Consider the following 25590-nt stretch of genomic DNA (forward strand, 5'->3'; position numbering starts at 1 on the left):
AGAACATAAAAACTGTAATTCAAGCGCAAATGTGATCCTTAGGTCCTTAGACTAAGGCTACATGCACATGACCGTATGTGTTCTGTGGTCCGCAAAAAAAAAAAGGATGATATCTGTATGCCATGTTTTTTTTTTTTGCGAATCCATTGTACAATGCCTAAAACTGACACATATAGGACATGTTCTATTTTTTTTGCGGGGCTACGGAACGGACATACGGATGCGGATAGCACACGGAGTGTTGTCCTCATTTTTTGCGGACCCATTGAAATGAATGGGTCGGCATCCTATCCGCAAAATAAAAAAGGTACGGACACGGAAACAAGCAATGTTCATCTGCACATAGCCTAAAGGTAGATCTGGAGATGGAAGTTTGAACACGTCTCTCACCAGCTTGTTCTCAATGAGATCACAAACCACTTTGTTGTTAAAGTACTGAATAGGCGTCCATTTTATCCCTTCTGCAACATATTCTTCCTGAAAATATAATTTTATACGTTTATATTATAAGGTGATAAAACAAAGCTAACATTTTCCATTTTCAATTGTCAACTGTCAATTAAATACAATGGTTGACAGTTATTAATCATGTTATGCCAGAATTAGGGTCCATTCACACGTCCGTTGTTTCTTTCCTGATCTGTTCCGTTTTTTGCGGAACAGATCTGGACCCATTCATTTTCAATGGGTCCTGAAAAAAAACGGACAGCTCAATGTGAATGGGTCCAGATCTGGTCCAGATCTGTTCCGCAAAAACGGAACAGATCAGGAAAGAAACAACGTGTGAATAAGGCCTTATGGAGTAAAATGCTCCCAAAATCAACTGCTGCCAAATATATCAACTGTTTTCCTAATTTTTAACCAGAACAAATTAAACATCCCAGAAAAGGGGTTCGACTGTCAAAGTGAGCGGGGCTACCAAATTGGTGTATATTACACCTCATTTATCAACTTATGTTCGGCTTAAAAGGCTCAAAATGTATCGGTAGATTAAGCTTGCTTCTGTGGTAGTGAAAGTTGTTAAAGAGGACCTGTCACTGTTCCAGCCATGCATGATTTAGTAACTACTTGCATTCCTCATGTTTTAATTCTGGAGCATCTAATATTATGGCTCTATGTTGTGCCATTTCTCTGTTAATTCTGCTTGAAGTTTATGAATGAATTACCATCAGCAAGCAGAAAAGGTACAGCTGGGTGTTACCAATTTTTTTTTTTCCCTGCACACTAGCAGCCTTGATTGGACAGAGTCAGACACACCCACTACTGGTAACACCCAGCAGTACCTTGACTGCTGGCAATTTATTTGTAAACTTTCAGCAGGAATAATAAAGAAATGGCACAACATAAAGCTATAAGAATAATGAACAAGGAGAAAGCAGCACAGAAGTAAGTTTTTATTCAGAATTGGTATTACATGGGGAATGCAAGTAGTTACTAAAACAGACTTGTCTGGAACTGTGACAGGTCCTCTTTAAAAAGTGCACAGCAGATCAAATAGATGCAACTTTTATTCAAAAAGTCACTATTTTAAAAATGTTACATTTGTTTATAAAATGACAAATTATGAGCCTACAATTACAAAAGACACTTTCTAAAAATAGCATGAGACTTTGGATAAACGAGATGAAACCAAGACACCCCTCATGATTCATAATGTGAGGATTGTTTTGGTGCAAAATACACCATTATTGATAAATGTCCCCCAGTGTGTTCAGAAAGTCTTCAGATCTATTAACTTTTTTTCACATGCTGTTATGTTGCAGCCTTGTGCTATAATAAAAAAATAAAAAAAAACATCTCCTTAGTAACCCATAATGAGAAAACAAATACAGAGTTTTAGAAATGTTTGCAAATGTATTAAAAAGAGAAAACTTAAATTTCACATGGACATAAGTATTCAAACCTTTTGCTATGACACTAAAAATTTAGCTCTTGGGGCCTCCCATTTCTCTTGCTCAACTTTTTATTTCTATGCCTTGATTGGAGTCTGCCTTTGGAAAATTCAGTTGATTGGACATGACTTGTGTAACAGAAGCCCTCTGTTTGTCTGTTGGAATATTGTGGATTTTGGGGTACTTTTAATGCGTATAAAAAATTGGGTTTTACTGTCTGGAGATGGTTGGGTTACCTACAGTGTCTAATCTGATTATATCCCAGTCAGGGAGGAAACATTGTACGTCCTGTATGGGAGTTTTTATACACAATGAGGTTTTACTGTCTGGAGATGATTCGGTTACCTACAGTGTCTAACCTGATTATCTGCCAGGCAGAGGGGAGACATTGTGTGGGACTGTCCCGGATTCTGTGATTATTTCCAATGGTCTGTGTGTTTGTCAGGCAGTTCTCCATCAGGCCCCAGGGGAGGTCCCCTTGCATGGGGACTTGTATATAAGGCCAAGGGTGGCACCAATAAATGTTGTTCTTCTTACCCTAAACTTGCAGCGTCGTCTCGTGTTGTAGGGAACAGCTATATCACTACTAGCTCTTGTAAGAGCTGCACAGCTACTGGAAATCACAACTCGGCTTGGAAGTCTCTGGAGCAGCTCTACAGCGCCACGCTGACCAGGGGAGAAGGACGTCGCCAACAGTTGATACCGTTACATTTGGTGGCAAGCGGTGGGATGGTCCTTCTACCCCAGGAGGCCTGCAGTTCGAATGGAAAGCCAATATGAGCAGCTAAAAAGGACGACCTTCAAGGATCTACTGGGAAGCCGTGGAGGAAGTGCCAGCAACTGACCTAAGAGGGAGCTGATTGCGGAGTTACAGCAGCTGGATCGAAATTCTGCTATGGCTGAAACCCTTACCCCATCTGGAGACGAAACGGCTCGCATAGTGAGGGAGCGGTAGGCGATCTATGGGCCAAACCCCTCTGAGGAACGAATTGCACAGATTTTTGCCAAGGTAGCAGCGGAAGCTCGAGAACAGATGTAATACGAGCTGCAACAAATTATTGCCCAGCGACCTCCAGAGCCACCCCCAGTTACCCTTACTCCAGCCATCACCGAAAAATGGAAGGTACCGTTTGCTAAATTTAAACAGTTTCGGGAGGCAGAGGGCGAGATCGACAGCTATTTGGCGGACTTTGAAAGGCAGTGTGTACTTCACCAGGTACCCCCAGAGGAATGGGTTACCATTCTATCCGGCCAGCTATCCGGGAGAGCAGCAGAAGCCTTTCGGGCGATCCCAGAGGACGAGGTAAAACAATACCACCTTGTCAAAGACATCTTACTTAAACGGTATGCCCTAACTCCTGAGGCATACCGGCGGAAATTCAGAGATACCAAAAAACTGAGATGTGACACCCAAATGGAATGCGCTAACAAATGTCACCGCACCGCTACCAATTGGATTAATGGATGCCAGGCCATATCTGTCGAGGAGGTGCTACAACTTTTTCTCTTAGAGCATTTCTTCGATATCTACAGCCGGACTTACGCTACTGGGTAAGAGACCGACGTCCCCACACCCTCACAGGAGCAGCCCGCCTGGCCGATGAGTATGAGGATTCCAGGCGACTGGACCCAGAGTTATCCCGACCTAATCCTCGAGCCGATGCCCGGGTCCCCATTGTATCCAGACCCTCTCCCCGACTGGAGTTTAGGCCCCTGTTCTGCCTGGCCCCCCTCGTTTTGCTGGTCCTTCCAGGAATAGTTCACAGTATTCCAAGGTGAAATGTCACCGATGCCACAAACCAGGACACCTAGTGGCCAATTGCCCTTTTGGCCCTACCCCGATTTTCCTGGAGCAAGTCACCCACTGTGTCAACCCCTGCTGCATCCCATACCCCGGCTGTCCACTGCGTAGACATGGGCACTCAACCTAAGGAATATCTGGGGGTACTGTACGAGGTAAATCCCATTCAAGCTGATTCCGTGGATAATAGACAGCAGCACCGACAAGAGGTCAAACTCGATGGACAGATCGCCCAAGGATTACGGGACACTGGGGCTACCATTACACTGATACAGGGGCACTTGGTTCCAGCCCATAAGCGTACGGGCCAAACTGTAGCTGTTCGAGTGGCTGGAAGAGCCGTATTTCGCCTGCCTACTCCCCGCGTTCACCTAGACTGGGCAGCCGGATCCGGTGTAGTAAAAGTTTGCATAATGGATACCTTACCTGCAGAAGTCCTTCTGGGCAACAATTTAGGCCCCCTCACTTCTGCCTACGTTCCCATCTCTACAGCAGCTGCACACCCCGTGACAACCAGCGCCCAAGCTAGAATGGGACAGACCAGTTCACCAGCTCCAGAGACCCAGGTAAGACACCCCTGACTGTGACTAATCCCCAGACCTTGATAGCTTGGGACCACCCTGAGGAATTTGGGAGGGAGACTAGAGTGGATCCGTCCCTCCAGAAATATAGGGAAAAGGCGGGAACAGGAGCTGGGGGGTTGGACAACAAAGTTTTTATGTGGGACGCTAATAAGTTATACCAGGTCATTGAACAGGCAGGACAGAACCCCTACCAAAAGCGCCAGTTAGTAGTCCCCAGCAAGTATCGAAGGTAAATTCTTAGGATCGGGCACTACATTCCCTTGGCTGGGCACTTAGGAGTAACCCATACATTACACCGGGTAACCCAGACCTTCTTTTGGCCTGGGGTACACGCAGATATACAGACTTACTGCCGAACCTGCAATGTGTGCCAGCAAGTGGGGAAACGGGGGGATCACCCCAAGGCTCACTTGGTACCCCTGCCAATTATTGAAGATGCCGTCAGCAGGATAGCCATTGACCTTCTGGGACCCCTCGCCAACCCCAGTCCATCTGGTAAAAAGTACATACTTCGCATGGTGGACTATGCTACTTGCTATCCAGAGGCAGTTGCTCTGCCAAACATACAGGCAGACACTGTAGCTACCGCTCTGGTACAGATTTTCTCCCGAGTCTGGTTTCCCAAGAAAATCCTCAAGGACAGAGGCACACAATTTACTGCAGAACTGACACAGCAGCTGTGGAAGGTCTGCCATATTAAATCACTACTTAGTTCACCCTACCGCACCTCCTATTTACCTACAGGGAGGTACCGCAGAAATCAACTGGGTTCTCCCCCTTCGAGCTTCTACAGTTGTGTTCAAAATAATAGCAGTCAGACATCACTAACCTGATCAATCACTGTTTTTGGTAGAAATGATATTTCTACATGGCAAATAATTTAATAGCAGGTATAGTAGAGTAATAGAAATCCAACAGACCCATGACATGCATGCTGCTGATTCTCTGTAATTTAATCACTTATTGAAAGTGGCATGTTCAAAATAATAGCAGTGTGGAGTTCAATGAGTGAGGTCATTCATCCTTTGAAAAAAAGGTGGCAATTATTGCAATTATTTAAGGAAGGCAGGCAGCAAATGTTGTACATGCTGGTTACAGTGCATTTCTCTCTGAAATTCTGAGGAAAATGGGTCGTTCCAGACATTGTTCAGAAGAACAGCGTATCTTGATTTAAAAGTTGATTGGAGAGGGGAAAACATATAAAGAAGTGCAGAAAATGATAGGCTGCTCAGCTAAAATGATCGCAAATGCATTAAAATGGCAACCAAAACCTGAAAGATGTGGAAGAAAGCAAAAAAATACCATTCAAATGGATAGAAAAATAGCCAAAATGGCAAGGACTCAGCCAACAATCAGCTCCAGGAAGATCAAAGAAGGTCTAAAGTTACCTGTGAGTACTGTTACAATGAGAAGAAGCCTATGTGAAGCCAAGCTATCTGCAGGAAGCCCCCGCAAAGTCCCACAATTGAAAAAAAAGACATGTTCTGAAGAGGATACAATTTGCCAAAGAGCACATTGACTGACCTAAAGAGACATTTTGTAGACTGATGAAAGTAAGATTGTTCTTTTTGGGTCTAGTGGCCGGAGACAGTTTGTCAGACGACCCCCAAACACTGAATTCAAGCCACAGTACACTGTGAAGACAGTGAAGCATGGTGGTGCAAGCATCATGATATGGGGATGTTTCTCATACTACGGTGTTGGGCCTATTTATCACATACCAGGGATCGTGGATCAGTTTGAATACATCAGAATACTTTAAGAGGTCATGCTGAAGAGGAAATGCCCTTGAAATGGGTGTTCCAACAAGACAACCACCCCAAACACACCAGTAAACGTGCAACATCTTGGTTCCAGACCCACAAGATTGACGTTATGGAGTGACCAGCCCAATCCCCGGATCTTAATCCAATAGAAAACTTGTGGGGTGACATAAAAAATGCAGTTGCTGAGGCAAAACCAAGAAATAGAGAACTGTGGAATGTAGTCCAATCATCCTGGGCTTGAATACCTGCTCACAGGGGCCAGAAGTTGGTTGACTCCATGCAACTCCGTGCAGTTCTCAGATACACTGGTTATTCAATTAAATATTAGTTCAGTGATTCAAAGGAAAGCTAAATCTTCAAACATTTTTCAGTTTATATAGTGAATGTTTGAGTTTGTAAAGAAGAATACAAACACTGCTATTTTTTTGAACAGTCTAATATTTACTTTTCTTTAACTTTATTAGAGGAACAAAACACATTTGATATATTTTTCTTCATGTTTTGATTTGGAATAGAATGTGTAGTTTCCCCAATGTATTTGTGTGTATGGAAATAAAAGCTATTAGAAAGATTTTGAGCTTTATTCACTTATTTAAACACACTGCTATTAGTTTGAACACAACTGTATATGGAAGAAAGGTGCGAGGGCCCCTTGAGCTCATCAGGGGGCACTGGGAGGGGACAACAGAGAATGAAGGGACCCCAATCTTATCATACGTACTGGAGCTTCAGGACCGCATGGAGCAGCTGGCACGGGCAGTCAAAGACAACCTCCAGGCAGCCCAAGGGCGACAGAAGGTGTGGTATGATAGGGGTGCCCGACAACACAATTTCTTTATAGGACAAAAGGTCTTAGTATTAAAGCCCATTAAGCATGATAAACTGCAGGCCTCCTGGCAGGGACCCTATAAGGTGATAGAGAAGCTGTGCGATACAACTTATGTCATCGCCAGTTGTAAGAATGAGAGGCTAAAAAGAGCCTTTCATATTAATATGTTGAAAGAATACTTAGAGAGACCGTAGAATGTGTCTGCGGTATGTAGCCCTGCTACCGAGGACCCTGACAACCTACCCTTACCTGACCTCTTAGAGAAGGGGTCACCCGCCGATCTCCTTAGCCAGGTTCAGTTAGGGGACAAACTCACTCCCACTGAGAAGGAACAGTTGCACAACCTATTACAGGCTAATAGCCTTACTTTTTCCCAAGAGCCTGGGTACTCTACTCTCACGACTCACAGAGTAGAATCCCCTGGACAAGCCCCACTCTGACAGCCCCCTTTCCGCATCCCTGAAGCAGTCAGAGAGGGAATGCGGAAGGAGATTCATGAGATGCTGAGGTTAGGGGTAACCGAACCCTCAGACAGCCCCTGGACATCTCCTGTAGTATTAGTGCCCAAGGCAGATGATACCACCAGATTCTGTGTGGACTACCGCAAGTTAAATGACAGGAGGGGGACTGATGTCTACCCTATGCCCCGTATAGAGGAGCTTTTTTTCGCATAGGCAGGGGACACTATTTAACCACAATTGACCTCTGTAAGGGTTATTGGCAAATTCCCCTGGCGAAGGAGGCGATCCCCAAGTCGGCTTTTTTCACCCTGTTTGGCCTGTACCAGTTTATGGTCATGCCATTCGGGATGAAAAATGCTCCAGCCACGTTCCAGCGCTTGGTGGATAGACTTCTTGATGGCTTCCAGGATTTCGCTTGTGCGTACCTGGATGACATAGCGATCTATAGTGAGTTCTGGGAGGGACACTTAGCTCACGTAGGAATGGTGCTGGATCAGATTCGGGCCACTGGCCTGACTCTGAAACCAGACAAATGCCATTTTGGGGTGGCTGAGGTCTAGTACCAAGGACACCGGGTGGGGTGTGGGAAACAGTGACCTGCTAAGATTGAGGCTGTCACTAACTAGCCCACACCTCGCACCAAGACTCAAGTTCTCGCCTTCCTGGGCACAACCAGGTATTACAGATGCTTCATACCAGACTATAGCGCCATTGCCAAACCACTGACTGACCTGACCAAGAAAAATTTACCCCGACAGGTCCTGTGGTCTCGGATCTGTGAAACTGCGTTCCCAGCCCTTAAGACTGCATTAGTTCATGCGCCCATCTTGGCTGCCCCAGTCCCTAACAAACACTTTATTGTCCATACAGATGCTTCAATGTTCGGACTGGGGGCAGTTCTGAGCCAGGTTGGAGAAGATGGAGGAGAGCACTCTGTCGCCTACCTTAGTAGAAAGCTTCTTCCCCGAGAGGTGAGAGGTCAGCTACGCTGCGGTGGAGAAGGAGTGCTTAGCCCTGGTGTGGGCCTTAAAGAAATTGACTCCATATTTATATGGACAGGAGTTCACACTTGTTACAGACCATAATCCGCTTGTGTGGCTAAACCGTGTTGCAGGGGACAATGGCCGGCTACTGAGATGGAGTCTGGCATTCTAACCCTACAACTTTACCATCCAGTACCGGCCCGGAAAACAGAATGGCAACGCAGATGGATTATCCCGGCAGACTGATCTCAACCCCGCATAACAGAGAATGGACAGCCCCAAGTTACCCTGAAAAAGGGTCAAACCGTGTCTGCCAGCGTGTTCCACTGAGAGGGAGCCATGTAACAGAAGCCCTCTGTTTGTCTGTTAGAATATTGTGGATTTTGGGGTACTTTTAATGCGTATAAAAAAAAATTGGTTTTACTGTCTGGAGATGATTGGGTCATCTACAGTGTCTAACCTAATTATCTCCCAGTCAGGAGGAAGACATTGTACGTCCTGTATGGGAGTCTTTATACACAATGTGGTTTTACTGTCTGGAGATGATTAGGTTACCTACAGTGTCTAACCTGATTATCTGCCAGGCAGAGGGGTGACATTGTGTGGGACTGTCCCGGATTGTAAGATTATTTCCAATGGTCTGTGTGTTTGTCACGCAGTTCTCCATCAGGTCCCCATGGGAGGTCCCCTTGCATAGGGACTTGTATTTAAGGCCAAGGGTGGCACCAATAAATGTTGTTCTTCTTACTCTCAACTCGCAGCCTCGTCTCGTGTTGTAGGGAACAGCTATATCACTACTAGCTCTTGTAAGAGCTGCACAGCTACTGGAAATCGCAACTCGGCTTGGAAGTCTCTGAAGCAGCTCTACAGTGCCATGCTGACCAGGGAGAAGGACGTCGCCAACGGTTGATACCGTTACAATTTGGAAAGACACACCCCTGTCTATATAAGATCTCATAGCTGACAATGCATATTAGAGCAAAAAAAAATGCCATGAGGAGAAAGGGACTGCCCATAATGCTCATAGATAGGATTGTATGGAGGCACAGATCTGGAGAAGGGGACAATAAATTTCTGCTGCACTGAAAGTTTCCAAGAGCACAGTGGCCTCCATAATTCTTAACTAGAAGATGTTTGGAACAACCAGCACTACACTTCTAGAGCTGGCTGCCCCACCAAACTAAGTAATCTGAGGAGAACTTTGGTAAGAGAGGTAATCAAGAACCCAATAGTCACGTTGGCTCAAAAAATCCTATGTGCAGATAGGAGAAACTTCATAAAGGTCAACAATCGCTTCAATATTTCATGAATCTGGGCTTCAGAAACAAGCCTCTCCTTAGTAACAGACACATGAAAGGTTGCAAAAAAGCACATAAGGGACACTCATATTGTGAGAAACAAGATTATCTGGTCTGATCCGCTCAAATGGATGAGGTAAGTTTAATTAAGGCTTGAAAGGCCTTAACATTGATCTCAGATGTCGCGATAAGAAATAAATGTGGCATCTGAAGGGTTTAATGATGGGGACGGCACAATCATCATTTCCTATCATTGTACCCGCTATTTATAAAGATATGCGCTTCGTGACAAAGTAATTCTTCACAAAGCGATTTAAAAAAAAAAAAATTCGATGAAGCAGCCAAATCGAATTTTAGAGAACTAAAAACTCTAATCATATTCAAGAAGACTGCAGTGTAACGGGGCACCGAAGGCGCACTCTGTCTCCCATCAGCCGCAGACCTGCTGCTTAGCTTCGGGAGCGAGGATCTGTGTTTGGCCTCTTTCCCAGAGTGGCTTTGCTAGCTGGGAGGCTCCCTGCTCCTAGGTCTGCCTTGAGCGCCGAGGTTATCACTCGGTGCTCGACTTGTCTGTCTGTCGGTCATGTGACGCTGGCCACGTCACATGACCCTCACTTCCCACTATAAATACAGGCGGCTTGCTGGCTCCAGGTTGCCTGTGATTTTCGTCCTATAGGAAGTGTACTTTATTGTTATTTAGCTGCCTCTGGAATTGAGCCTCAATCCGCCTCTTGACACCTCTTCTGCCTGCTCCCTGAACCTTAACGCTACCTCTCGGATTTTGAAGTCGGCTATTTTACGGATTTGTCTTTGCCTCTTCTCTTGTACTGACGTGACCTCCTGGACTTACCTCGGCTAGTTGACCCGCCTCGGCTTCCGTTTTTGTTCTACCTCTTGTCTGCTTATTGTAACTTCTCAGTGGCTGTCCTCTTCCCTGCTGTCTCTTTCTATCTGCTTGCACTTAGTAGGTTAGGGACTGTCGCACAGTTGTGCTCTGTCACCTAGGGCGGGTGGTGCAAGTAGGCAGGGACAGGGGACCGGGTGGCAGCTCAGGGGGTGCACCTCCGCTCTATCTTGATTCCCGTGACTCTACCCATGACATGGAGAGAGTAAAGGGTTTGAATACTTATATCAATGCAATCTTTTAGTTTTTCTTTTTCAATAAATTAGAAAAAATGTCTAACTTTTATTTACCGTTCAAACTCCTCATCACCCACAAAGATCTCAACATAACTTCACCTCTGTACATGTCCTCCCTCAATTCTGTTTACCACCCTACTCGTGCTCTCTGTTTCGTAAAGGACCTCCATTAACATCCTCCATAATTTGAACCTCTCACTCCTGTCTTTAAGACTTTTCTCAAGCTGCACCTACTCTCTGGAATGCTCTGCCCTGGACAATCAGGTTAGTTCCCAACTTCCTTAACTTCAAACGTGCCTTAAAAACACATATTTTCAGGCAGGCTTATCATGTTCCCTAAATTGACTCCTCACTATTTAACCCCCTCCAACTCTTATTCTTCAGAACTGTATGCCATCTTGTGACAGTAATCCCCACACCCAAAGCACTAGCTCACGTGCAGCTCAGCCTGCACCACTCAATTTGGTACAAAGTTGGCTGGACCACTTCATATAACAATCCACTTTACCTTTTGTGTCACCCTCACTTCCTCATAGATTGTAAGCCTTCACTCCTAGTGTATCAGTTGTATATTAGTCTTTAATTTTGTGCTGTCTTTTGTTCTGTACATGAACCCCCTGAATTATGAAGCTCTGTGGAATATGGAGGCACAACACTGCAACATAACAATGTGAAAAAAGTGAAAGGGTTTGAAGACTTTCCGATCACACTGTGAAAATATAATGGTTTGAAACTGTTTTGTTTCATATTGTTTCTATACAATATAATATACAATACATACTCTCTTGCTAATGCAATTTTGAGAACCAAATCACAGAGCTTTGACACTGGCAAACACTTTTTGATGCATTATTTTACTTTTTATGTTACATTTACACTTTACCATGATTTGATGGTTAAAAACAAACAATGTACTGGGTTACAATAGCATATTACCTGCTCAGCCTTTAATGTCAGCTCAATGAAGATCTGCTGCAGTTTTTCATTCACAAAGTTTATACAGAATTGTTCAAAGCCATTTTTCTGCATAGAGAAGAGATAATGTGGGTTGTTGTTGACTCATGCACATGGTCATATAATGGCTCTGTACAACCTTTGAGAAGTGCAGACTTGTATTATGTACCTATAGATTTCTTTGGGGATGTATTATATCCATTTGCCTCTGATTATTTACAAAGTTTTTTTTTTATATTTTATGTTTGATTATGTATGAAACAGAAGAAAGTAGCCTAATGATAAGATAGAGCATGGTGGCACATGTACACAGTTGTAGGAACTTTTTGCACCTTTATACAGTCACCTACACACATTTTTTTAAATTTAAATATATAAAAATAATAGGCAAGATTTATAATAGACCAGTGGTGTACGACAGTCTATGATAACCAGGCATGCTGCCAGATGCTACGTCTAATTTATGACTTGGTGTATGCCTCATCAGAAAACTGGTGCAAAAGATGAACATTTTTGTGGGGCAGCTAGCCCCCTCCTCTCCCGCACCCCAATGAGTGGCGACGCCAGCGTAGAAAATGCACTTATGCAATATTTGCGCAGGTGGCATTCAAAATATTGCAGAAATTCAGTTTGTAACTTTCATACCACAAAAGTGGTGTACTTCAATGATAAATCAGTCTCAATTAATCTAATACACTGAATGCATAGTTACTTGGTTGGAAAAGAAACAGGGGTTATCTAGCAAATAAAATTACTTGAAAACAATTGGTACAAAATTTAATTTATTGGCTGAGAGGACAGTGTGTTGTGGGAACAGAGACCAATGGAGGACCCAGGAAATGTCAGGGTGTCCATGAGTTACATACTTACATACTGTAATTAGTATGGTTAAAAAAAGACTTATGTTCATCAAGCTCATCCATGGGATGGAAGAGGGTGTGAATGAAGGGAAAGGAGTAAGCTTTAGAAAATATTTAATTTCATTGATCTAAAGTCTATACCATGTCAGACTGGCCCAACAGAGAACCAGAGGATCCTCTGGTGGACCCAGGCGCAAATAGCATAGTTTGATACCAAATCCGATTTTGGATTACTATTTAAAATGTTTTTCAATAATCAGGTAGGAATACAGAAGTTATTCACTGAAATCTCGCGCAACTTTGGCCGAGACAAGTTTTTCCTCCCCGGAGCCAATACATTTTATGCTGTACGGTAACAGCATTTCCAAAAGTTTTTGAACAAATCGACTTCCGATCTATGATCCGAAGCTTGATTTGCTCAAGCCTATACACTGCTTGGCCCTGTCAATCAAAGTGGCGAGCAGATGCAAGAAGGGGGAGCCTCTATAGGACCAACACAGAGTGCACATGCAACAGGTTATCTAGGTTCATAGGTACAAATCTTCTGATGCCCTTTAACCCCCTTCAGACCCAACTTAATTTTGCAAATCTGACGTGTTGCTTCATGCGACAATAACTTTGGAATGCTTTTACCTATCCAAGCAATTCTGAGATTTATTTTCGTAGAGTAATTTTTGGGTGCAATGTCGCAGAAAAGAGATGCTAGGTTAATCCAACAGTGGAAACAAAAAAGTGATCCTATTTTGGAAAACACACCCCTCACGGCATTGTGGAGGGGTGGAGTAAGCATTTTGACCCCACAGATGTTTATGAAATTAATGTGTAGCGGATGGTGAAAAATTAAAACAAGTGTTTTGCTAATATGGCAATTTGTTGTGCCTAATTTGTGCCATTGTGAAATGTTATCTCTTTAATTAATATACTTTGTTTCCTGATTATAGAAATATCCTAAATGCGGCCCCTAACTGTAGTCTGGATATATGACAGGGCTCCAAAGTGAAGGTGCACCTTGCACATTGGAGGTCTGATATGATGATTTATGCAGCATTGGCTGATAATTGGTGAGGTTCTGATATGAAATAAAAAGAAGCCTCAAAGGAAGTAACCCTGTTTTGGAAACTACACCTTCGCATTCCATAAAATTTAGAAAACACTTGGCCATGAAAATGAACATTTTTTTCCAATAAAATGTTGCTTTAGCCCCACATTTTTCATTCAACAGGAGAAAAAGCACCACATCATTTGTTAACCATTTTCTACTCAATACAGCAATTCCCCATATGTGGCTGTAAAAAGCTGTATGAGCACTCTGCAGGGTTCAGAAGGGAAGGAGCGCCATATTGCTTTGGGAGGGCAGATTTTGGAGAAATGTTTTTTAGGCACCATTTTGACTTTGAAGAGACCTCTGATGTGAAATAAAAAAAGAGCTGTCCAAGGAGTGACCCCCATCTTGGAAACTATACCTCTCAAGGAATTCAGTTCAAAGGCTTTAGTGAGCATTTTGACTTTACAAAAATGATTTTATAGTGGATGGTGAAAATATATGTAAGCTATGTGGACTATATAACAGTATAATAAAGTGGTAAAATTACATGGTACATTAAGGAAAAAATTTATGATACAATGTTAAGAGATGACATCTTTTCCTAAAAATTCTGCATTCTACTAGACACTAGAGGGTGTTATTACCTAACAATTTTCAGCGGAATTGGAGAAACTTTGGTACGTGTTGAATCGATTCGAGTCTGAACCAAATTTTCTGAAAAGTTTGGTGAACCTGAAACTAACTGAATCTCAAAAGGTTCCCTTATCTCTAGTATGTGCCTTTTTTAATGCTAGTTTTTGAATACAGTTGGACTTATTTTAACTTGCCTGCATATGATGGAGATCTTTGTTTATTTCTGTATATACTAGCCTTAAGTCTGGTTCAGATCTTCCTCCATGCACCACATTTGCTCCCATATGCACATTTTTGCTATAATCACAGTAATGACTAGTAATTTAATGTATTAGCTGTTATCAGTTATTGTTCAAATTTATATCATGTGCTACAGTCTCTCAAACTAGGCAGTACAACATTCCCAGCTATTATTTATTGTTGTGCATTTTCATAGTGTAGGAAGGAACAAGGGGCTATCATTGATGGTCAGTACATGTCACCGAGGTTCCTAGCCTCAGTGAGGTAAGAGACGTTTTTCCTGAAGTGTCATTATTGCTTTGCAGTCTGACACCTCAGCTGTTTAGTATGGCTGTAAAGCCGATCTGGGACGGCTCTTACTGGGAGTAGCAAAAGTGCTGGGTGGGTGGCTACTCCCCACGTTCCAGGCCGGGTCTTTGGAGGCTTATAAAAAGAAGTCACCATTAATCACGTGGTGTGGATTATCCTCCATCTCACAGTGAAGCTGTGGAGTCTCTGTGTTTTGGGATCTGAAGATGTGTGTCGTGCAAAAGGGCTGAGAGCCGCATGCTGGAAAACAGGCCCCTAAAGCCTGCTGGGGACCGCTGATGAAAAACTGCTAACAAGGTAAATGTTTGTGTTCTGTGGACTTTCCATGGTGTGAACAAACGCCAAGACTGCGAACTGTTATTTTGTTTTGCCTTCTGTGTGAATAAACACTGAACTTTTTAAGTTAAAGACATTGTAATTGCCTCTATACTGCGTCCGCTAACCTGCCTACCATAGCGAATCCTCACAATTGGTGTCAGATGTGGGCAAACGCAGTGAGGCAGGCCTGAAGGCCGAAAACTTTTTTTTTTCCCGGGCACGAGTGTATGTCCTATATTAAGCTGGCAACGTTACGAACCGTGTCCCCTGACAAAATGGAGGTGGTCGTGACAGCCCTTGTGGAGGCAGCAGCGGGAGGCTAACAAGCAGCAGCAGGAAACTAACCAGCTTCTATTACAACATGTGATGGCGTTGCAAGCGGCAGGAGCATCCCAGAACGTCCACAAAACCTGGAAATCTGTCCGTGCGGCGTTCCCTAAGATGACCCCCTCGGATGACGTAGAGACATATCTGGTGGTGTTCGAAAAGGTAGCCGTAAAGGAAGAGGTTACCCCCGAGACCAGTGGGCTTAGGTCGTCACTCCGTTCCTGGCGTCTGGACCCCAGCAAGTGTTGTTCGATCTACCCGATGATCAAGCGGCCAACTACCCGACCGTAAAAGGTTAAATCCTGGCAAGACTGGGGGTGAATGTATTGGTCGGGGCCCAGCAGGTGCATCAGTGGGAATTTAATCCGGTTGAACCCGCCAGACCACAATATTATGACCTGCTACACCGGTTGCAAAAATGCCTGCAGCCTGACGTATTGACTCCCACTGCTATGCTGGACCGTCTGTTAGCGGATGTGTTCTGGAGGGCTTTGCCGTACCCTCTCCAGCACCGGATCGGCCAGGTGTCTCCTGGTAATGCCTTAGAGATGGTCGACCTGGTGGAGCGCTACAAGGCCACCAGAAAACTACAGGGGGCCCGTCAAACCCCGGAAATCTCCACCCCAGACCCGGCCGCTGGTGCCAGCAAAATCCACCTGGGACGTACCCCCTGAAGACCCAGCCCCGGTGTTCTGCTGGCGGTGTCAGGAACCTGGACACATAAGAGCCGACTGTCCCCATCGGGGTGAACCCATGGATATCAAATATGGCTACCGCCGCTTATTGTATGCCAGGAGGCTGTGTGCCACAGGTACCTCCGAGACTATAGACAATAGCCACCTGTGCCATGTGGAAGATGGGGACACTAGGCGGTGGCACTGCTGGATTCAAGGAGCCTGGTGTCCCTGTTAAAAGCTGCCCTGCTGCGGCCCACCGAGTTTACTGGCCGAAAAGTTGGCGTGGTGTGCATTCATGTAGACTTAAAGGACTCTCTGACCGCCCTGGTCTCTCCGTCAACGGTGGCCGGCAGGTGGACTCATGAGGTGGCCATCGCCACAAAATTACAGTATGAACTAATAATTGGGAGAGACTTCCCTGGTTTCCTATCACTGTGGCCTGAGGCGAGAGTCACCAATACACATGAGACAGGAAAAACCCTAGCAGAGTGGCCTGGCTCAGGGGGGGGGACCAGAACCCTGGGAACCTGAGACCGAAGGGCCAGCGGTAGGGGTGACCGCCACTTCGGTGGAAAAGGAGGAGATAACCCTGCAAAGTGTGATGGTGGGAGATGTAGAGGACTTGCTGGCAGGTCCGAAATTGGCAGACCTCAACATCTCCCGAAATAATTTTGGTACAGCACCAGGACCTGACTATATTGCAAGCTTGTGTTGGAGTTAGTCCACCAACATGTTCTTGGGGGACACCTGGACCCGCAGAAAACGCAAGACCGGATTCTACAGCGGTTCTACTGGCCCAGTGTGTTCAGAGAGGTGGAAGAATATTGCAAGTCTTGCCCAACCTGCCAGATAACCAACCCCCAGCCACATTTCCATAGTCCCTGGTCCCTCTCGCGATTATTGAGGTTCCATTCGAGCGGATTGCTATGGATCTCATAAGCCGAGTACCAAAGTCCGCTAGAGGGCACCAACACATCTTGGTAGTCCTGGACTATGCCACTCTATACCCAGAGGCGGTGCCGCTGCGACATACCTCGGCCAAACTCATAGCCAAAGAGTTAGTGGAGATGTTTTTCCGAGTGTGCCTAACTATAAAAATTCTGACCGACCAGGGGACCCCTTTTATGTCAAAAGTCATGAGGGAACTCAGTAAACTACTACAGATCAAACAGTTGTGGACGTCCATATATCACCCCAAAACGGACGGCCTGGTAGAAAGGTTAAATCAAAAACTTTGAAAAACGTGTTAAAGCGGGTGGTGTCTAAAGATGGAAGGGATTGGGATCTGCTACTGCCCTCTCTCATGTTCGCAGTGCGAGAGGTGCCCCAAGCCTCTACGGGGTTCTCGCCCTTCGAACTGCTGTATGGCCGACATCCGCGTGGGTTGTTGGACATAGCCAAAGAGGCATGGGAACAACAACCCACACCGCATAAAAGTGTGATTGATTATGTCACTCAAATGCAAGAGTGGATGGAGACAGTGTTGCCGCTGGTTAGAGAACATATGGAGGCATCCCAGCGAGCCCAGAGTATATAATCTATAATCGCCAGGCTCAGGTTCGGAATTTTAACCCGGGAGATCGGGTTTTGGTTCTGGTGCCGACAGTGGACAGTAAGTTCCTGGCTAGGTGGCAGGGTCCCTACAAAGTGCTCGAAAAAGTTGGGGAGTTAACCTACAAGGTACACTAGCCCGGGCGGAGAAAGCCAGAGGAGGTTTACCATGTAAACTTGTTGAAACCGTGGAAAGATAGGGAGACCAGTACAGACAACAGCCCCCGGCTGGGTTTTCTGGGGGTAGACTTTCCAGTCCCGCGGTCTGATACAAGGGATGCAGTTGCCACAGTAAAGATTGCTGACAACCTCTCCTCTAAACAGACTCAGGAGGCCAGGGAGTTTGTCAGCAGATGTGTTTTCGGACCTCCCTGGACGCACTTCTATCATCCAACTTGACATTGTCACTGAGCCTCAGGCCAGAATCCGGTTGAAACCATGCCGGGTACCTGAGTCACGGCGACAAGCCATCTCGGAAGAAGTGCAGCTGATGTTACAGCTAAGTGTCATGGAGGAGTCAAAAAGTGAATGGGGCAGTCTGATAGTCTTAATACCCAAGCTGGATGGGACATTATGAATCTGTAACGACTTCCGCAAACTTATTGAGGTTTCCAAGTTTGACGCATATCCCATGCCCCGAATGGATGAGCTTATAGAGAAGTTAGGCCAAGTCCGGTATTTTTCTCTGTTGGACGTCACCAAAGGGTACTGGCATTTATCCTTGACGGAGGCTACCAGGGAAAAAATGGCTTTCATCACACCAGAGTGGCTGTATAAGAACAAGGTACTACCCTTTGATCTACATGGCGCTCCCGCCACGTTTCAAAGGCTAATGGACATTGTACTCCTTCCACATCGTCGGTACACTTCCGTGTACTTGGACGATATCGTTATCCACAGCACCGCCTGGGAAAGTCACCTACCTAAAGTACAGGCTGTAGTGGACTCCCTTAGGAAGGCTGGCTTGACCGCTAACCCAAAAAAGTGAGCGATAGGGTTAGAAGACACAGTACCTGGGGTATGTAATTGGACGCGGATTTATCAAACCTCAGGTGAACAAAATTGAGGCAATTCGGAAATTGGCCCCGACCTGTCACTGCTAGGCAAGTTAAGTCATTCCTGGGAATGGTGGGATACTATATGAGGTTTTCCACAATGGCCGCACCATTTACAGGCCTTTTGAAGAGACGCAAGTCAGTGACGGTCCACTGGACTGAGAAGGCGAAAAAGGCCTTCTCCGCTTTGAAGTTGGCCCTGTGTGGGTCCACGATTTTGCTGACGTCCGACTTCCGAAGGGAGTTTATAGTACAGACCGATGCCTCTGAGGTGGGTCTTAGTGCCATACTGTGTCAGGAGGTCAAAGTGGAGGAGCATCCCGTTGTCTTCCTTATCCGGAAGCTTAACCCAGCCGAGACCAGGTATAGTATAGTGGAGAGAGAGTGCCTGGCTATCAAGTGGGCACTCGAGCCTCTCCACTATTATTTGTTATGGAGAAAGTTTTGTCTGAAAACCGACCACTCCCCTCTCAAATGGCTGAGCCAGGCCAAGGACAGAAATACCCGGGTCACCCGGTGGTTATTGTCTTTGCAAAATATCAAATTTTTGGTGGAACACAGGGCAGGCCGGTTACTAGGAAATGCGGATGCCTTGTCCCGGGTACACTGTTTAATGTGTGTCCACCCCCTCAGGGTTGAACAAAGGGGGGGGGTATGTAGGAAGGACATTTTTTTTTCCTGAAGTGTCATTATTGCTTTGCAGTCTGACACTTCAGCTGTTTAGTATGGCTGTAAAGCAGATCCGGGACGGCTCTTTTTGGGAGTAGCCAAATTGCTGGGTGGGTGGCTTCTCCCCACGTTCCAGGCTGGGTCTTTGGAGGCCTATAAAAAGCAGTCAGCATTAATCAGGTTTTGTGGATTATCCTCTATCTCACAGTGAAGCTGTGGAGTCTCTGTGTTTTGGGATCTGAAGATGTGGGCCGTGCAAAAGGGCTGAGAGCCGCATGCAGGAAAAATAGGCCCCTAAAGTCTGCTGGGGACCGCGGATGAAAAACTGCTAACAAGGTGAATGTTTGTGTTCTGTGGACTTTCTCTCTATTCTGCGTCCGCTAACCTGCCTACCAGAGCGAATCCACAAAATAGGTATATAACATTATATAAGAATAACCTAATTATAGTGGATTTATACCTATAAGAGGCCATATTGTTATATGTTATGTATTTTAAAGATAACCAAGAGAGGGTCATGGGAAGGACCGTTCAGATAATTTCTTCTCATGGATGTACCAGTCTGAAAAGAGCCATTCTTGTCTCAATATAAATTTATGACAGGAGATAAGGATGTTCTCTAGAAGCAGCTGGTGCTAATTATCTCTACAGTTTGGTATCTATTAATAAAGCAGAAAATCTGTAATATCTATATACACTTATAATCAACCTTAGTTTTTGTTTGTATAAAGAAAATCAATAGGACCTATGTATTGTTTTATATTGTTGAATATTATGAAGGACATTATTGCATCCTTTATCTTATATATTTCTAACTAGGAACGCATATAGTCCTAAAGCATGATGAGTAGAATTTTAAGTGCAAACTCTTTTAGTAAGTAGTGTTGATCACGAATATTCGAATTGCGAATTTTAATCGCGAATATCGGCACTTCGAGAATTAGCGAATATTTAGAATATCGCAAAATATATTCGTAATCGCGAATATTCGGTTTTTTTTTTAAATACCAGTTCATGCGAATTTTTATGCGAATTCTTTAGGCAAATTTTATGCGAATTTTCGCAATCAAGAAAATAATGCTTAGAATTCATGAATTCTCGAATATATGGCGAATATTCGCCCAAATATTCGTGAAATATCGCGAATTCGAATATTGCCCCTGCCGCTCATCACTATTAGTAAGATGTGTTATTTTAACTAACAATCAATCACCTGTTGGAGTAACAGAGGAGACACATATCTCTGTGAGAGTACAACGTATATTGTATGTCTTATCGGTACCATAATTCTGATAGCTTGGGAAAATGTCAAATGGTACCTAAAAGTCTGTGCTTAATTGGTAGAGGTGTCAGAATTAATCCCTCTAGCTTTGATTTAGGTTCCTTAGGTTATGTGTATGGAATGTAAGATAAAGTCTTACTTGGATATTTAACCCTTAAAGTATAACTGTCGTATTTTTTATTTTTTTTGGAGTATTGGATTGTGGGGATTAATATAACCTTGGTGGCCCTATTTCAACTTTTCACTGTGTATTCAATTACCCCTTAATTCCACATTTTTGTTCCCTGTACTGCCTACTTTTACCTGTGCTTAAAATACAGTTGCTAGGCATGGTCCGTCCTTCATAGAAGGACGGAGGACGCTGCGTGCAAGGTCAGATTACTGACAGCCAGGGACTGTAAGTAAATGATTAAAGCCAGGTCCTCCCCAGCAGCTGATAACAGTGCCTGGGCTGTGTGTACTTCTCCCTGTCCCTGCGCTTGGCAGACGCTCCCTCACTCAGCAGAGCTGGAGAAGTAGAGTCGAAGCAGCACAGACCAGGGAAGGGAGATCTGCCGTCTGCTCAGTGTATAAATCAAAGCAACATGTGGTAAGAGGACCCCTTTGTGCTGCAGGAGATTAACCCTTTAGGGGGGAGGGCTCTGGTTACTGACACTTTTGGGGGGCTATTGTTACTGGCTAGTGAGGGCAGGCGGGATTAGCCTCAGGGTGAGGGCAGTGGCAGCCATCTTAGCTGAATAGTGAAATTGCAGTTTTATGCAGACTGGTTGCTAAGGGCTGAATCTTATTAAATATGGGGTAAGTCAGTCTAATAGTAACTGATTCTGGAATATCATGTTATTAGTAACTACATATATGAAAATTGAAATTAGGGTCTAAGTGTGACAGTTATCCTTTAATAGAATGATACTAATCGCTTAGGTAATAGTGTCACCTAGGGGTAAATGAGTAACATTACACCAACAGCAGAAGAAAATTTTGGGAAATACAATGACTTCACAGCCCTTATCATATCTACATGCCTAGCTGACAATGATTGGAAAACTCCAAGCTAGGAAGGTGTGTCTAACTGATAAGTTTGTGATCATAAACCTGTAACGACTGGGAGTGGGGAAAACCCCCCACAGTGCAATGACAGTGGCTGCAATGCCAGATAGCAGGGAACAGGGAGCAGGTCACCTCCTAATGTAACCCTGAGCTCTCCCTAGACTCCTAGCGCATGAGCCGCCTCAGAAGGTAAGGGGGTCATGCTAGCCAACCTAGGACCCTGCTATTCCTGCTATGCCCTAGGCCTGATGACAGGGCAGAGACCACCCATTCATCCTTCACCACGGATCAATGGTGTCTCCAGAGGCCCAATAGCAGACAGGATGCAAGACCATGGGATAAACAGTACGGCAGATAAGTTACACAGCAACATAACAATGCTATCCACACTTACCTGCCGCAGCTGTGATGGAAGGAGGCTCCAGGCTGGGAAACCCACAGTCTTGTCTTCGCTTAAACCCCTCCAGGAAAGCAAGCCTCTTCCGGAGCAACACACCACAATCAAACCTCCAGGCAAGACCCACACCATTACTACATACAACAGGTGGGGGTGAGTAGTGACAGAAACACACCGGAGGGGACACACAGACAGCGCAAGGTAAACAAAATAATAAATAAGGGTGGCTCACACAGACCAAGACATACAGCCAGGGAGCAGAGCTCCAACACAGACTGACAACAAAATCAAACTGACCTCACGCTCCACCACACCAACATATAAGGAGGCCTGAGGTCACACCAACCCCACCTAGCAGACAAACCTTAACCCCGTGCATACCAAAATGTGGAAACACCACATCCAAGGAAATGTGCCTCACAAGCAAACCAAGTTGCCAAAGGCAACCGCACGTGCAGACACAGAGTCACGACCTAGCCAAGGGTCGTGACAAAACCACGCACACATGAGGGAGAGTAACAGAACGGAAACAAAAAGAGCAACAGGAAAAAGACAGGGGGGAACCACGAAAACACAGAGAGAAAAAGAAAACCCAGGAGAAAGATCCTAATGACCAGATCGTACTTTAGAGCTGACTTTCCTTAGTCTCTGCACATCATCTGCATTCTCAGTAATGTATAACTTTATTTTGTGTAGTATTGATATAAATTAATCAACCTGATATTTAGCAAACTCCCCGCTGTTGGCGGATGTATAGTTGTTACAAGTGCTACATCAATATTGTCACTATTCAGCAAAGATGCATATTACTGAATAAAAGTATTGATTTCAGAGGTAACTCTCTGATTGGAATAATTTCATTCCATAGTCAATACCAGGCTTGATCATTTATAAGTTGTGTGACCATCCTACCCGATTATACAAGATTTGTCATGGTTTGTGCAGAGCAAGGGTTCGTATCTATCCTTTAACATTATTAGGTTTTTATATCTAAAAATTGTGGTCGAGACGAATTGTATTATATTCTTCTGTCTGAGAGGTACTGTGTACATGCTGTTATTTTGGGTACTTCATATCACTGTGTGTTATTGCATATTATTGAACTTTACACTGATTAAGCTTTGATTGTATCTTAAGTTATTGTATAATAAATCATTTATATTTTTGCATAGATGCTTGTAATATGATTTACTGATTGCACAACATAATTAAATTTAAAAAAAATTATCTGCTGTGTATTGCCATTTAAACGCTTTTTTTTTTTATGCTTGATTAAGGGGAGTGGCCTGGGCATCCAGGTGCTATAAATTGAACCACTGAACTCTCCAGAGCTTGCTTTACTAAGTGGGCTTCTTATTAAGTGGAGTTACAGAAAAGGACAGTTTAAGACAATGAGCAGGAAACTAAGGTTGGATATAATTTCCTTGTGTGTTGTTGGCTTAATTCTAGGTAGTCCTTAAACTACAGCAGACAGGGTCTAAGTGTAAATCATATTTACTGCTTTACTTTTTCACTGTTGTAATCCCCATTTAGTATGTGTTGCACAATTGACAACACAGTCCAGTGCACATCTTGCATGATGTATGCAGTCCTGGAACAGCCGTTCGAGGGTGTATATCTGTGTTCAAAATGTGAGCAAATTACCCATTTGGAATCGCAAATAGAGTCTCTAAACGGGCAAATTGCAACACTGAGAGGCATTGACAATTTGCAAAAGAGTTTGCTTCTCACCAAGCAAGCACTCTTTGGGGGTAGATAGGGTGGAGGGTGACAAAGAGGAGGCTGAGAAAAGTGAGGTAGCTAGCTGGGTAACAGTTACAAAGCGGGGTAAAGGGAAGAGTGCCCAGGGAGGCGAGCCCTGATCTGACACACCCCAACAAGTTTGCACGTCTGGCAGATGAGGGGGATGTCAGTCCAGGCACAGCACTGCTGCAGCCGGACACTTCCTCTGCCAGTCAGAGGAATGTCAGCTCCAGTAAGAAAGGATACAGAAGAGCAGGGCAGACCAGACAGGTGCTGGTAGTGGGAGACTCCATTATTAGGGGAACAGATAGGGCAATCTGTCACAAAGACCGTGATCGCCCAACAGTGTGCTATCTTCCTGGCACTAGAGTTCAACACATCGCGAATCGGATTGACAGATTACTGGGAGGGGCTGGATAAGATCCAGCAGTCATGGTCCATATCGGAACCAATGAGAAAGTTAGAGGTAGGTGGAAAGTCCTTAAAAATGATTTCAGGGATTTAGGTCAAAAGCTTAGGGCAAGGACCTCGAAGGTAGTATTTTCCGAAATAGTGCCTGTACCACGGGCCACACAAGAAAGGCAGTGGGAGATTAGGCAGATTAACAAGTGGCTCAAGAACTGGTGTAGGAAGGAGGGGTTTGGGTTCCTGGAGAACTGGGCCGACTTCTTTATCGGCTACAGGCTCTATCGTAGGGACTGGCTGCACATCAATGTGGAAGGGGCAGCTGTGCTGGGGAGAAAGATGGCTAGAAGGTTGGAGGAGTGTTTAAACTAGGTACTGGGGGGGTGGGAAATTACATTATAGGAGGGGAAGATAGGGCAGATAGAGACCGGGGGCAAGGTAGTGGGACTGGGGGAGGAATGGAAGGAGGGACTAGAACAGTTCCGAAGAAAAGGTGTAAGGTAAAAAAAATAATACATAAACCTCTTAAATGTATGTATACTAATGCCAGAAGCCTGACTAATAAAACTGGGGAGATGGAATTAGTGATGTGTGAGGAGAACTATGACATAGTGGGAATAACTGAGACATGGCTGGATGATAGCTATGACTGGGCAGTTAATGTACACGTTACTCCGTGAAGATATAAGTGAGGGACATGAGAACATGTGGAGTCACTGTGAGTAGAGATACATGGAGCTAAAAACAGAGTCCACAGAAAATCTACTACTAAACGAGATAGACGAGGTGGCAAATCATAATGAGGTGGTTATTATGGGGGAATTCAACTACCCAGATATAGACTGGGAAACTGAAAGCTGTATATCTCATAAAGGAAACAGGTTCTTGGCAATAACCAAAGACAATTACCTCTCCCAACTGGTTCGGGACGCGACTAGAGGGAAGGCCATACTGGACTTAGTATTAACCAATAGGCCTGACAGAACAACAGACGTGCAGGATGGGGGACACCTGGGAAATAGTTACCATAAAGTAATAACCTTCCAATTATTATTCAAAAGAGCGTTTCTACAGGGAGAAACAAAAATACCAGACTTCAAAAAAGCTAAATTTAGCCAACTAAGAGAGGCCATAAGCTTAACTAACTGGGACAAAGTCCTCAAAAATAAAAATACAGCCACAAAATGGGATATCTTTAAAAGCATCCTAAAATCTCATTGTGAGAGGTACATACCGTATGGGAATAAAAGGTTAAGGAACAAAAAGAAACCAATGTGGATAAATAGAACTGTAAAGAAAGCTATAAATGACAAAAAGAAAGCAT

General features: G+C 44.5%; 1 protein-coding gene across 3 annotated transcripts in view; it reads right to left on the reverse strand.

Annotated features, from left to right (window-relative positions):
• Window positions 1-25590, reverse strand: part of MYO1F (myosin IF) — a 1016322-nt gene that overhangs the window by 464843 nt on the left and 525889 nt on the right. The window contains exons 12-13 of one of the 3 annotated variants that reach the window (XM_040417775.1): window positions 11691-11777; window positions 391-477 (exon numbers count right to left, since the gene is read on the reverse strand). The exons of 1 other annotated variant lie outside the window; for it this stretch is intronic. In XM_040417775.1, the coding sequence (XP_040273709.1) occupies window positions 391-477; window positions 11691-11777 (174 nt within the window). The remainder of the gene's footprint in view (window positions 1-390; window positions 478-11690; window positions 11778-25590) is intronic. One more of the 3 variants, XM_040417776.1, reaches the window with a different exon arrangement.

Source organism: Bufo bufo, chromosome 2, assembly GCF_905171765.1.
Source record: "Bufo bufo chromosome 2, aBufBuf1.1, whole genome shotgun sequence".
Lineage (NCBI taxonomy): Eukaryota > Metazoa > Chordata > Amphibia > Anura > Bufonidae > Bufo > Bufo bufo.